The sequence below is a fragment of the Anolis carolinensis genome, chromosome 1 (assembly GCF_035594765.1).
Source record: "Anolis carolinensis isolate JA03-04 chromosome 1, rAnoCar3.1.pri, whole genome shotgun sequence".
Lineage (NCBI taxonomy): Eukaryota > Metazoa > Chordata > Lepidosauria > Squamata > Dactyloidae > Anolis > Anolis carolinensis.
In genome coordinates this window covers 208,100,451-208,113,876 of record NC_085841.1, presented here as the reverse complement: position 1 = coordinate 208,113,876, position 13,426 = coordinate 208,100,451, and the positions used below count along the sequence as shown (strand labels likewise).

At 44.3% G+C, this 13,426-nt stretch overlaps 1 protein-coding gene across 11 annotated transcripts in view; it reads right to left on the bottom strand.

Annotated features, from left to right (window-relative positions):
- Window positions 1–1,817: 1,817 nt before the first annotated feature.
- chn1 (chimerin 1) overlaps window positions 1,818–13,426 on the bottom strand; it is a 225,299-nt gene continuing 213,690 nt past the window's right edge. For all 11 annotated transcript variants that reach the window (XM_062969167.1, XM_062969163.1, XM_062969162.1 and 8 more), the window contains 2 exons: window positions 11,789–11,894; window positions 1,818–2,813 (listed from right to left, as the gene is read on the bottom strand). In XM_062969167.1, coding sequence (XP_062825237.1) covers window positions 2,642–2,813; window positions 11,789–11,894 — 278 coding nt within the window. In that variant the 3' untranslated portion in view covers window positions 1,818–2,641. The remainder of the gene's footprint in view (window positions 2,814–11,788; window positions 11,895–13,426) is intronic.

The following is a 13,426-nucleotide window of genomic DNA, read 5'->3' as shown; positions in this document are numbered from 1 at the left end:
ACACACAAACACACTATACAGTTGACTTCATATTTCGTCAAAGCTTACCAGTGATAAATTTCCAGAGGATATTATAGATGAAATTGGTGTAAGATACAACATCTGTACCAAGAGAATTGCAGAATTACTGATAGCGAGTGATTTGCATTGTTTGCTAAACAACATATAGCCAAGTGAATAATTCATCATCCACGGGCATTTCTACTGATTTGATGTGTGGAGAGGGAATGATATAAGGTCACCACTGCACAATTTAAGCCTGGAGTATGATTTGAAATTTGGTTTCATTTTAAACTGCTGTTTATGCAGCATTACAAGGTTGGCTCACCTATTCTCACCTGCATATTTGACAAAACACAATGGGAATTAGTTATTACAACCAGTCTTTTGAAAATCTATTAACTTTTTTGCTGGTATGCTGCAAGAGCATTAGAAAACATTTTGGACAAAACTGTTGGGACAACAAAAGGACTGTGATTCCCAATCAAATTCTATGCAGTTCAATGACAATGAGGGATAGTTTCCGCAACTCTATTCTGTAAGGAATTGCACGATAGTGTGATTTATTGCACTAGTAGCAAAGAGTGACATCAGATATCGGCCTTGCTGCCCTGCTTTAATTATAGTGTCATCATCAGAGGACTGTAGTCTTCCAGAACCACAGAATCATAGAACTGGAGGGGGCCTCATGGGTCATTGAGTCCCACCCCCACCCTCCCCTTGCAGGATCTCCAGCTCCAGCATCTTCAGCATCACTACTGTCCAGTTTCTTTTTTAAGACTTCTAGATAAAGAGCCTACCACCTCATTGGCTCTATTGTTGAATCGTTCATATTGTCAAAACATTCCTTCCAATGTTCAATCGCAATCTAACTTTCTATACTTAAAACCATTAGATCTGATATAATCTGGGGAAGCAAACAAACCTTTCCCCTTTCTCTATGTGACAGCCCTTGAAGTATTTAAAAAGTGCAGTTCTGCCATCCCAGCCTCTTCTGCCTTTCCTCATATGTTTTTGCTCTCCATACTTCTTATCACCTTCATTGCCTGTCTCTGAATCTGCTCCACATTGTTCATATCCTTCCTAAAATGAGGCACACAGCTTAGAGACTGATGTCCAATGTTCTGTTTTAGGTTGTTTATGTTTGATGTTTTATAGTTTACTGGTTTTAATTTTAATTATGTGTTAAAAAAGTTTTAATGTAGGTTAAAATATTATTTGCCCCCTTTTCTGCAGCACCAACTGCTAGGTCATTCAGCTTATGATCAACAATAATCCCAAGATCCTTTCCGCATAGAATACTGCTAAGCCAAATATCCCCCTTGGATTTTGTGGCCTAAGTGTAGAATTTGGCCTTCTATTTGTTTCTGCTATTTGTACCCTCCTTATTTTGTTTTTTCAGTGTAGCACCTGGGCCAGAGCTATGGAATCAAGGGCATTCCAACAGGAATACGAGTTTTAGTTAAATCACACTGGATGCTGTACCAAAGAGGGGGGATATAATGTTGTACTATGCTGGCAGCTTCCACTGCAAAGTGTAGGGTTCCATGGAACAGCCTTCCCAAACCTGGGTGCCATTCAGGTGTGTTGGACTACTAACTCCATCATTCCCACTTAGCATGGCTACTGTCATGCCAGCTGATGGTGATAGGAATTTCAATTCAGCTCATCTGCAGCTTGACATGCATATGTTTAAATGTTCTTAAAGAAGCTGAAGGATATAAACGAACCTCTACTTATTTGTGTACTTCCCCGACACATATATTGAATTACCTGTCTCATATCACATGAAAGGAAAAACACGCTGCCAGGCTTGATGCGATTCTAAAGCAAAACTTTAATAAATTAATATGCATGCCCAATAAAAATAAAAATGACAATTTTAAAACAATGACAACAACAAAACAATCCTCACTCATTGAGCATTTCCATCTTTAACTGGAACCATACAGAAAGGTATTACTTAAAGTGGCAGTCAGAACGCTTCCAGTACAAGAAAACGCGTTCCTCCATTTAATGAATGCCATCTAACCTTAGAAGAAATTATCTCTCAAAGCTGGAAAAGAACAACAGCTGATGTTCCTGACCAGCCAAAGGTTGGGCCTCCCTGCGGTCTGCTCCCCCTCACCCTTCCCTCGTGGTTCACATTTATTTATTTATTTCCAATATTTATATTCCGCCCTTCTCACCCGAAGGGACTCAGGGCGGCTTACATGAAATATCTGAAACCAATGATGGAATGTAGAAAAAAACCCACAACAAATGTATGCTAAGAAAACATGCTAAAGTACATCACAGACTATTCCAGAAAGCAGATACTGTGCTGTTTGTATTGTATTGTTTGTACAAGAAATCTCACAAGGGAGGGGGAGCAAGAAGCAGATCACATAAGCTTGTATTTCCTGCACTATATGAGAAAACAACTCAGACCCATCAGTGTTGGAAAGTATAATATGTGTTGATCTTTTCCCAGCATGGATTAAATTATGCCACAAAAGCAACAGAATAAGCATCTTTCATACACCGAAATCTCACAATTCAGTTACGGGAGCTGGCTCAGTTACTTCAAACAGTCCTTCATCATCCCCAGATTTCCACTGCTATCCATTTAAAACCTTGGTGTAAACACTCACAAACAGGTTCAAAATAAAATGTCTTCATTTTTTATAAGCATCTCTACCACAAGTCTCTGGTAACGGATATCATTCAGGGCAGCCATTGCATCAAGCTCTGGTGCTCGCATTAGTGTCGGCCCAAAAACGATGCCAAGGTTCTCCGAGTTCATGAGATTCTCTTTTTCATGGAGTGTTACCCTGTAAACAAGGAAGGTAGTAGTTAAAATGCTAGCTGCTGGCAGGCATTATTAGCTGCTGTCTTGACTTCATGAACATGGAACTGAAAAGCCGAACCATCACTATATATTAAAACCAGCTTCAAATAGGATTTAATGGTCATGGCTGCAACCCTGAGACAGAAAATCTAAGAGTTTCTTAATCATCCTCCATTAGGGATTATAAATGTACCAATCTTGACAATGCTTCGGATGCTTGGATATTATTGTTGTGTGTCAAGATCAGCCTTTCAATTGTCCACTGAGGCTTGTAGTTAGCAGGTACTACTAAAAGGGGCAGTTATATTACATGCTACTTCCTGCATCAAGCCATCATTGGGAATAGAGAATTAAAGGGGGTTAAACAACTTCTTAGTTAGGATTATATTCTCTTGGCAAGATGGGAGGCATACTGTGGCTGAGATCTTACATGGCAGAGCAGGGACGGCCCTAAGTAATTTTCAAGTGTAAGCAAACAAAATTTTGGCACCCCCCCCCCCAACCAATCACTGAAAAATAAAAGCGTTGGATAAGCAAAAATGTTGGATAATAAGGAGGGATTAAGGAAAAGCCTAACTAAAGAACAACATTCTGAAAATGGGAAATCCAGAAAGGAAACAATCAGGGCCAGCTAACACCTCCCAACCAAGGATGCCCCCAGGGAGGAAGCAGCCAGGCTTTGAATCTGCAAGGCCATTAAATGCTAATCAAGCTGGCCAACTGCAACATTCACACTAGCCTCAAACAGACAAGAGCTTTCTCCCACCCTGGACTTTCCACAGATATATAAGCCCCAATTACCTAGCTTCCAATAGATCTCAGAAGCTCTGAGGATGCCTGCCATATATGTGGGTGAAACGTCAGGAGAGAATGCTTCTGGAACATGGCCAGGCAGCCTGGAAACCTGGCCATGAGGGCGAAGGCCAGAACAGGCTGCGGCCGTGGTCGCAAAGGCAGGAAGGCCTCTTACCTGCCGGGGCCTCTGGCGACCTGTCCCAAGGCAGGCGGCAGGACCGAGAGGTAAACAGGCCCCGGCCCCAACGAGGAGAGGAACAGCTGTTTGGACCACCTCTGGCGGATGGGCAAGATGGGTGGGGTGCCCTCTCCGACCACTGCGCATGCGCCATGCAGCTGCTTGGCCCTGCCCCATATCCTCGAAGGATACAGGGAGGGGCCAAGCAGCCGCATGGCGCAAGCGGCCACCCATCTCGCTATTCCTCCCCTCGGTGGGGCTGGAGCTGGTTTACCGCTTGGTCCTGCCGCCTGCCTCAGGACAGATCGCCAGAGGCCCCGGCAGGTAAGAGGCCTTCCTGCCTCCACGGCCTGGCCTGGCCTGCAACCAGGCCGCCCTGCTGCTCCTTTAAGGACAGGGAAGCAATCCTGGCCTGTGCCTGTGGGCTGTCTTCTCCCCGGCAAAGACACCTTCCCAAGCTTCTGTGTGTGTGTGTGTGTGTGTGTGTGTGTGTGCGTGTTTGCGTGTATCATTTCAAGCTTAGAGACCCCCTGACACCATGGGAGTTTGAGGATCCCTGGTTAAGAGCCCTGATTTAAAGGCAAGATTTTTTACTTCTCAATTTATCCTAAGTTTCACTAGAAGCTACAACAGCTAGCTTTTTATCTGGCTAGCATTCCCCCTCCTCTTAAAATTCTGAAATGAGACTATTTTTATTTTGTAGTTGGAGTAAGGGAAGTTGTTATTGCAACCTCAAAAACACTTTATTACTAATTGGGTAATTGCGCTTTACAATCCTGAAGATAAAGATGAAGATCAAATGTTTAGGACTATAAATGTCAAGGACAGAACGCCACAAGATTCAAAGTAACAGAGTTTATTAGATTACAGAACTCAAAAATGCCCGTAAAACACAAGGGCCAGGCAGTTTTTGCCTTTAGGAGCAAAAAGGGGCAAAAGTAAATGTTCAAAAGATAAACCGGATTAAACCGGAGTTTAATCCGGGTAAAAACAAACTGCTTGCTTCAGCCTGGGTATAAACGAAACGAAAGCCAAGGAACAAAAGATACAAAGAATGCAACTAATTGGCAGCAGATTCCTCTCTGCTGCCAACACTGTGCTTAGAGTAACTTGCGTCGCTCCCCCACACACACAGCAGACAGGATCTCCAACACGAGTAAATCAGCCAAGGATTGTAGCAGTTGAGTAGACCAGTTCCGTTCCGTAGATCAAAGCCAGAAGCAGACGTTTGTAGTTTTTCCAAGTCCAAGAAGGGGGGAAGACAAGCCGTGGTCAGTTCAGTCCGAGTTCTCAAAGCAGGAGATGGCGTCCGTCAAGAAGACGACGGAAGGTCAAGGTCACAGCACAGGAAAGCACACAAGTCTTCAGGGAAGCGTCCCACACACACACGGATCCCAAGCGTTTGCCCAGATTACCTTGCCCAACGCAATTTGCAATTGCTCCCAAGCCCCATTTTATGCCAGTTACAAATCTTCATCACTGTCAGCTGTCCTCCTTAACCCGGGCGTTTCCTCATCACTTTCCTCGTCAGAGCTGGAACACCTCTGACTACGCCCAACAGCATCTCCAGCTGTGGATCCCGTCCCATCCCTCCAGCTAAACCATGGGTCTAATCCTGAAGGTCCCCATTCATCTTCTGTCCCATCATGGCCAGTGGCACCCACTTCCTCCCTTACCCGAGTCCAATCCATCTCATCCTCCTCTGAGCTAACCAGCCCCTCCTCCATTCTCTCCGTAAACCCTTCGAAAGACTCCTCGTCAGATGGTGCTGCAAATATGTCTCGCAGTCTTTTTCTCTCTCGCTCCTCGAGAGTATCTGACTCTCGAGGAGTCTTACGCCCACGTCTGTCAGTAACAGAGCCATGAGGCTCAATCATAACACTATCCCCTCTCACAAAGGCCTCCTCCCCCGATGGCGGAGAAGTGGCAGTGATACCCTCCGCTATAGCACCACGACGACTAGAGGTATCAAGTTTCAACAGCGAACGATGAAAGACTGGATGGACCTTTAAACTAGACGGTAAACGCAAACGAAACGCAACAGAAGAAATCTTTTTAACGATAGGAAAGGGACCCAAATACCGAGGCGCAAACTTTCCCCCAGCCTGTTTAATATGTTTGGAAGATAACCACACCAAATCCCCTTCTTCCAACTCCTCCCCTGCCTGCCTGTGGCGGTCAGCCTGAGTCTTCTGCGTTGCCTTAGCTTCCAACAGTAAGCGACGGGCAACATCATGCAATGCAGCCATTTCCGAAGAGCGGTACACAGGGTCCGAAGAGACCACATTGGTCGACGGCGCCACACCTCCCCGTGGGTGAAAACCATAAGTTAGCTCAAATGGCGTATGCTGACTAGACGTGTGCACCGCATTGTTGTAAGCAAATTCCGCCACCGGTAACCACTTTACCCAAGCCGTGGGTTGATCTAAACAAAAACAACGCAGATACTGCTCTAAGAGCCCATTAACCCGTTCCGACTGTCCATCCGTTTGCGGATGGAAAGCTGAAGACACGTTTAACTTAGTCCCCAAACACTCATGGAAGTGTTTCCAAAAGCGTGACACAAATTGCGGAGCCCTATCTGAAATAATCACCTCGGGTGCTCCGTGCAAACGATAGATGTGCTTTGTAAATAGTAAGGCCAACGTAGGGGCCGCCGGAATGGTTGAACAAGGAATAAAATGAGCCAGTTTACTAAATAAATCCACCACCACCCAAATACAAGTATAACCCCCAGACTTAGGCAAATCTGAAATAAAATCCATGGAAATGATTTGCCATGGCCTCTCCGGAACAGGTAAAGACGATAACAACCCTCTAGGGCGCCCAACAGGCGTCTTACTCTGCTGACAAACGGCGCAGCTGTCACAAAAGCGCAGAATGTCTTGCCGCATCTTTGGCCACCAGTAGCTCCTGGTGATAAGCTGTACGGTCTTGAACCTGCCAAAGTGCCCAGCCATGGGTTCGTCATGGTGGGCTCTAATCACCTCCAACCTGAGGGTCCCCACTGGTACGTAAACCTGCCCCCTACGCACCAATACCCCGTCTTGATCCTGGAGATGTGGCAGTATGGTACGGTTACCTGCAGAGAGCAGCATCAGTTGCTCCTGAGTCCACACATCATCCTTCTGAGCCTCAAGGATCTGGTCATGTAACCCAAGCTCATTATCTACAACACACAGAGAGGCAGTAGGCAAGATGGTCTGACATACTACCTGCTCATTGGTCTTAAATTCCGGCTTGCGGGATAAAGCATCGGCCCGCAAGTTTGCCTTCCCCTCCACGAACTGCACCTTGAAGTTAAACCTGGAGAAAAACAAAGCCCAGCGGATTTGACGCTGGTTTAACTTCTTTGCTGTTTGCAAGTGCTCTAAGTTCTTGTGATCAGATCTGACCACGATCTGGTGCCGTGCCCCTTCAAGCCAGTGCCGCCACACCTCAAACGCCACCTTAATCGCCAACAACTCCTTCTCCCATATGGTATAGTTCTGCTCGAAGGGTGTTAGTTGCCGCGAGTAAAATCCACAGGGACGCAAGGTCCCTGAGGAATCCTTCTGAGACAATACAGCCCCCAACGCGTAGCTAGAAGCGTCCGCTTCTACCACGAACGGTCTGTCAACATCAGGATGGGTTAGTATGTTGTCCGATTGAAAACTAGACTTTAGTTGTAGAAACGCCTCGTGAGCTTCCCGCCCCCACACAAATGGCTGTTTCTTGCGCAGAAGCTGCGTCAAAGGTACCGTGAGCTTTGCAAAATTCGGAATAAACTCCCGGTAGTAATTAGCGAAACCCAAGAACCTTTGTACATCCTTCTTAGACTTCAGCTCCTGCCATGAGTTGACGGCGTCAACCTTATGTGGGTCCATTTTAAGTTCCCTACCTGACACTACATGACCTAGGAACTCCACTTCAGGCACATGAAAGACGCACTTGGAAGCCTTGGCGAAAAGCCCATTAGCCCGCAGTCGGTGCAGAACCTGCTTGACATGTTGACGATGTTCTTTCTCGTCCTTAGAAAAAATCAAGATATCATCCAAATAAATCACTAAAAATTGGTCAATTAGGTCCCTGAACACATCGTTCATGAACCTCTGGAATACCGCAGGAGCATTACAAAGCCCAAAAGGCATGACTCGGAACTCGTGGCATCCGAAACACGTGTTAAATGCCGTCTTCCATTCATCCCCTTCCCGTATACGGATTAAGTTATAGGCCCCCCGCAGGTCAAGCTTGGTAAAGACCTTAGCCCCTTGCACCCTTGATAACAGTTCCGAGATTAAAGGGAGCGGGTACCTATCCCGAATGGTGTATTTGTTTAGGATCCGATAGTCACAGACCAGCCTAAGTTCCCCAGTCTTTTTGGCTACAAAGAATACTGGTGCCGCAGTTGGAGAACTAGATGGGCGAATAAACCCCTTGGCTAAATTTTCATCTAGAAACTCCCGCAAAGCTTGCCTTTCCGGTACAGTCAAGGCATACAGCCTCCCTGCTGGCAGTTTCGCACCTTCTGCTAACTTGATGGCGCAATCATATGGCCTGTGCGGTGGTAATTTGTCCGCTTCTCTTTTACAAAATACATCAGAGAACTCCCCATACTCAGCAGGCACTCCCTCCATATCAGAATGAGTAACATTTAGAGTGCAACAGTCCTGCCTCTTTAAGATCACTTTACGTGTTGCCCAATCTACTTGTGGGTTTACTACAGCTAGCCAATCCATCCCCAGGATCACATCATATCTAGGCAAGCTCGTAATATCCCACACAAACGTTCCCGTTACTCCCTGCACCTCCCACGTTACTGCTGAGGTTTCATGGTTAACCACCCCAGTCTCCAGCAGTCTCCCATCTGCTCCTTCCACCCACACGTCGCATGCCTTGCGCACTCTAGGAATGCCATGCTTCTTAGCAAACTCAATATCTACATAGGAGACCGTAGCCCCTGAGTCCAGCAGTGCCAAAGTAGAAACAAGTTCCCTTCCCCCAACAGATAATGTAATGGGTACGAAAACATGCTTCCTCCCCTCAGTTGACTGCTTGAGGAGCCCTAGTGCGTTGGACTCACGTCGCACTAGGGCTGACCTTTTCCCGAAAGCTGGGAAGGTTTCACATTACAATTTTTGGCAAAATGCCCAGCATTCCCACAGTACAAACACAAGCCCAGCTGCCTCCTACGGCTCTTTTCCTCTGTAGACAGCTTTTTAAAGACCCCAAGCTCCATGGGCTCTTCCCCCATCACCACAGGTGCCCTGGTTACATGCATGGGTGGCGCACACATTGCTTTTGAGTGTTTACGAGCCTCGAACCTTGCGTCTAAACGCAGCACCTTAGCTACTAAGGCGTCCCAGCTTTCAGCCGGCTCCAAGCGTGCTAATTCATCCTGGAGCATATCACTTAACCCGGCAGTAAATAAAAGCATGAATGCATTTTCCCCCCAATCCAGCTGGTGGCGATACAGGTTAAACTTATTTAAGTAATCCAAAACAGTCCCCTTTCCCTGTTTCAACCGATACAGAGCCCACCCAGCGTTCTCCGTGCGGAGAGGATCCCCAAAAGTATCAGTTAACAACTTTTTGAAATTATTCAAATTGTCCTTGACTGGGTCATTTCCCAAAATTAAATTAGTGGCCCATTGTCCTGCGGGACCGGTCAACAAACTCAAAATAAAGGCCACCTTGCTAGTGTCTGTAGGAAAAGCATGAGCACTGAGCTGAGAAAAATAAAGCTCCACTTGTGCCAAAAAGGTTGGCAACTTGCACCTGGTTCCGTCAAAGCGTTCAGGAGTCAAAACATGTCCTTTCACAGCCTGAGCTGTTTGGCTAACGGTAAAAGCCGTTTGCAATTGGTCTACTTTGGCCCTTAACTCATCCATCGTCTTCCTGACGGGTTTATTGCTGCAATAAACTTTTTATGGGCGTTGGGCAATCTGTCAAGGACAGAACGCCACAAGATTCAAAGTAACAGAGTTTATTAGATTACAGAACTCAAAAATGCCCGTAAAACACAAGGGCCAGGCAGTTTTTGCCTTTAGGAGCAAAAAGGGGCAAAAGTAAATGTTCAAAAGATAAACCGGATTAAACCGGAGTTTAATCCGGGTAAAAACAAACTGCTTGCTTCAGCCTGGGTATAAACGAAACGAAAGCCAAGGAACAAAAGATACAAAGAATGCAACTAATTGGCAGCAGATTCCTCTCTGCTGCCAACACTGTGCTTAGAGTAACTTGCGTCGCTCCCCCACACACACAGCAGACAGGATCTCCAACACGAGTAAATCAGCCAAGGATTGTAGCAGTTGAGTAGACCAGTTCCGTTCCGTAGATCAAAGCCAGAAGCAGACGTTTGTAGTTTTTCCAAGTCCAAGAAGGGGGGAAGACAAGCCGTGGTCAGTTCAGTCCGAGTTCTCAAAGCAGGAGATGGCGTCCGTCAAGAAGACGACGGAAGGTCAAGGTCACAGCACAGGAAAGCACACAAGTCTTCAGGGAAGCGTCCCACACACACACGGATCCCAAGCGTTTGCCCAGATTACCTTGCCCAACGCAATTTGCAATTGCTCCCAAGCCCCATTTTATGCCAGTTACAAATCTTCATCACTGTCAGCTGTCCTCCTTAACCCGGGCGTTTCCTCATCACTTTCCTCGTCAGAGCTGGAACACCTCTGACTACGCCCAACAGCATCTCCAGCTGTGGATCCCGTCCCATCCCTCCAGCTAAACCATGGGTCTAATCCTGAAGGTCCCCATTCATCTTCTGTCCCATCATGGCCAGTGGCACCCACTTCCTCCCTTACCCGAGTCCAATCCATCTCATCCTCCTCTGAGCTAACCAGCCCCTCCTCCATTCTCTCCGTAAACCCTTCGAAAGACTCCTCGTCAGATGGTGCTGCAAATATGTCTCGCAGTCTTTTTCTCTCTCGCTCCTCGAGAGTATCTGACTCTCGAGGAGTCTTACGCCCACGTCTGTCAGTAACAGAGCCATGAGGCTCAATCATAACAATAAAGACTATAAATTAAATTGAAATATTTGAAAAAAGAGAAGAAGAAAATATTGTTTACATACTAGAAAAAGATAAGCACAGTTGGCCTGCAAATATAATAAAACTTTAAAGAATTCTGGAACTACCAAAATAAAACAAAACTTCCAGTGGAAATGGAATGACATTGGAGGCACACAGAGAATACTCCTTGAAGCAATGCTAGGTACTCCTGCTTGATTCTATGGTATTCAAGCTCTTTTTATATATATCTGAAACTGCATTAAATGAGCTCCCATTATAAGTGGACCTACTGTAGTAATAAGCACGGAATCAGGGCTCCTTCAATTTTGAGGTAAGGCTTCCAGATCCTAACTTTTAAAAAGTTCTATCACTGTTAGATCAGCATGCCTCCTCAAATCCAATACATTTTTTTATCATGTCAGAAGCGACTTGAGAACATATTGCAGGTCGCTTCTTGTGTGAGAGAATTGGCCATCTACAGAAATTGCCCAAGGGTGTCCGGATGTGTTACCATCCTACTGGGAGGATTCTCTCATGTCCCCGCAAATTAGGACTGACAGATGGGAGCTCACCCCATCTTGCGGATTAGAACTGGCAAGCTTCTGGTCCGCAACCCAATCTTCAGATCAGCAGTTCAGCTGGCACAAGGGAGCCACTGAAGCTACTTGCCGTAACATTAAAACTGTGTTATGAATTCTAGGGATGCATTATCTAAACTAAAAGGAAGAATATGATATCTATAAAGTAACACAATCTATGATAGCTGAATTATTATTTGCAGAGCAGACATCAATTCTTAGTTGCAACAGAAAAATTATGAAACGTGGCTCTGAATCTCTCTTGCTTAGAAATCAGTAAGCAAAGAACAAAAGCAAAGAAAGCATTTTCCTGGATCTCCTTACAAGGAAGAAGTATGGAGGGGCCTAATTAGGTAAATTCTAGAGCAATCCAGGCTAGATCTTCTGAAAATGTGTAAGCACTCTCATTGCCATACCTCTTTAAATGTGCCATGAGGTAATGTAAGGTTTCACAGTGTGCAGGTGGCAGCAGGTTCAGTGCTTCATGAAGTATTTCCAGCTGTTCATCATGATCCGTGGATTCTGAAATTAAAAATATGAGCATCAAAATTAAGCAAAAGGGTAGAAGCTAGAAGGGTCTATTCCCAATTAGTAATAGCTTAATACAGTGTATTGCCAATGTAATCTGAGATAATTGCTTCCAAAAAGGCATGCAGAAAAGGAGGTAAAGGAATCAGCCTTCCCTTGTGCCTCTTTAGGTGGAAATGAAAGGAGGAAAGCGGGCATGGTGAATAAAAGCAGTTTTAATCCGAGCCTAATATTAATCACTGTATTTTGGCATGGAAATGAAGTAATTAATCTTTGAAATACACAATTTAACTTGCAGATATCTTGTGGAGCCCCATCACTATTTAAATAACAACAACACCAACAACACCACCACCAAAAGTTGACTTTTAGATACATCCAGTTTTAGGTTGTTGCATTTTTAAAAAACATTTCCTGTAATCCACATGCCCTAGGGATGGTTTTGGGGCAGAAAATTATTCCCCTACATCGACTGCCCTTGCCCACTCTTGATTTACATGGAAAACAAAAATTTACTGCAGAGGAGTATTCTGTTACTGTGACTATCTGATCCAACAGTATGTTATGCCTTACAGACAACACAATTATCTAAAGGTATTAGCTAAGTATTATGGATGATTTTCTTATGCAGTCAGAGGTATTTTTCAAGTGTAGGCGAACAGAATTTTGCCCCCCCCCCAACCAATCACTGAAAAATAAAAGCGCTGGATAAGCGAAAATGTTTGATAATAAGGAGGGATTAAGGAAAAGCCTATTAAACATCAAATTACATTATGATTTTACAAATTAAGCCCTAAAACATCATGTTTTACGACAAATCAACAGAAAAAGTAGTTCAATACCTTGCAGAGGCAGGCCGCAGGAGACAGGAGTTGCCTCGATGGCGCCCCCAACAAAATGGCGCCACAGGCAACTGCCTACCCTGTTTCCCCAAAAATAAGACAGGGTCTTATATTAATTTTTGCTCCCAAAGATGCGCTAGGTCTTATTTTCAGGGGATGTCTTATTTTTCCATGAAGAAGAGCTCACATTTATTGTTGAACAACAAAATGAACATTTATTATATACTGTAAAGTAGTTGTCATCACAAACCAGCATAACCAGACAAACTATGAATCCTATCAAGAATTTCTTGTTACTACCATTATTTACATGTACAACAATCTATGGTACCTCTTGCAATTTAGGTTTCACAAGGTTTCCACGCTGATTTCTCTCTATTCTAGTTTCAATGTAGTCATGAATGATGAATAATATAATATACTATAATAATAATATGATAATATAATAATAATATAATGATATACAATATATTAATGAGATAATATAATATAGGATATAATAACAGAAAATGATAATAATATGGTATTAATAGGATAATATAATAATGGGATATAATAACAGAATAGCATAATAATATAATAATAATAGGATAATATAACAGAATAATAGAATGGAATAGAATGATATAAAATATATTAATAGGATAATATAAAATGGAATATAATAATAATAACAGAATATGC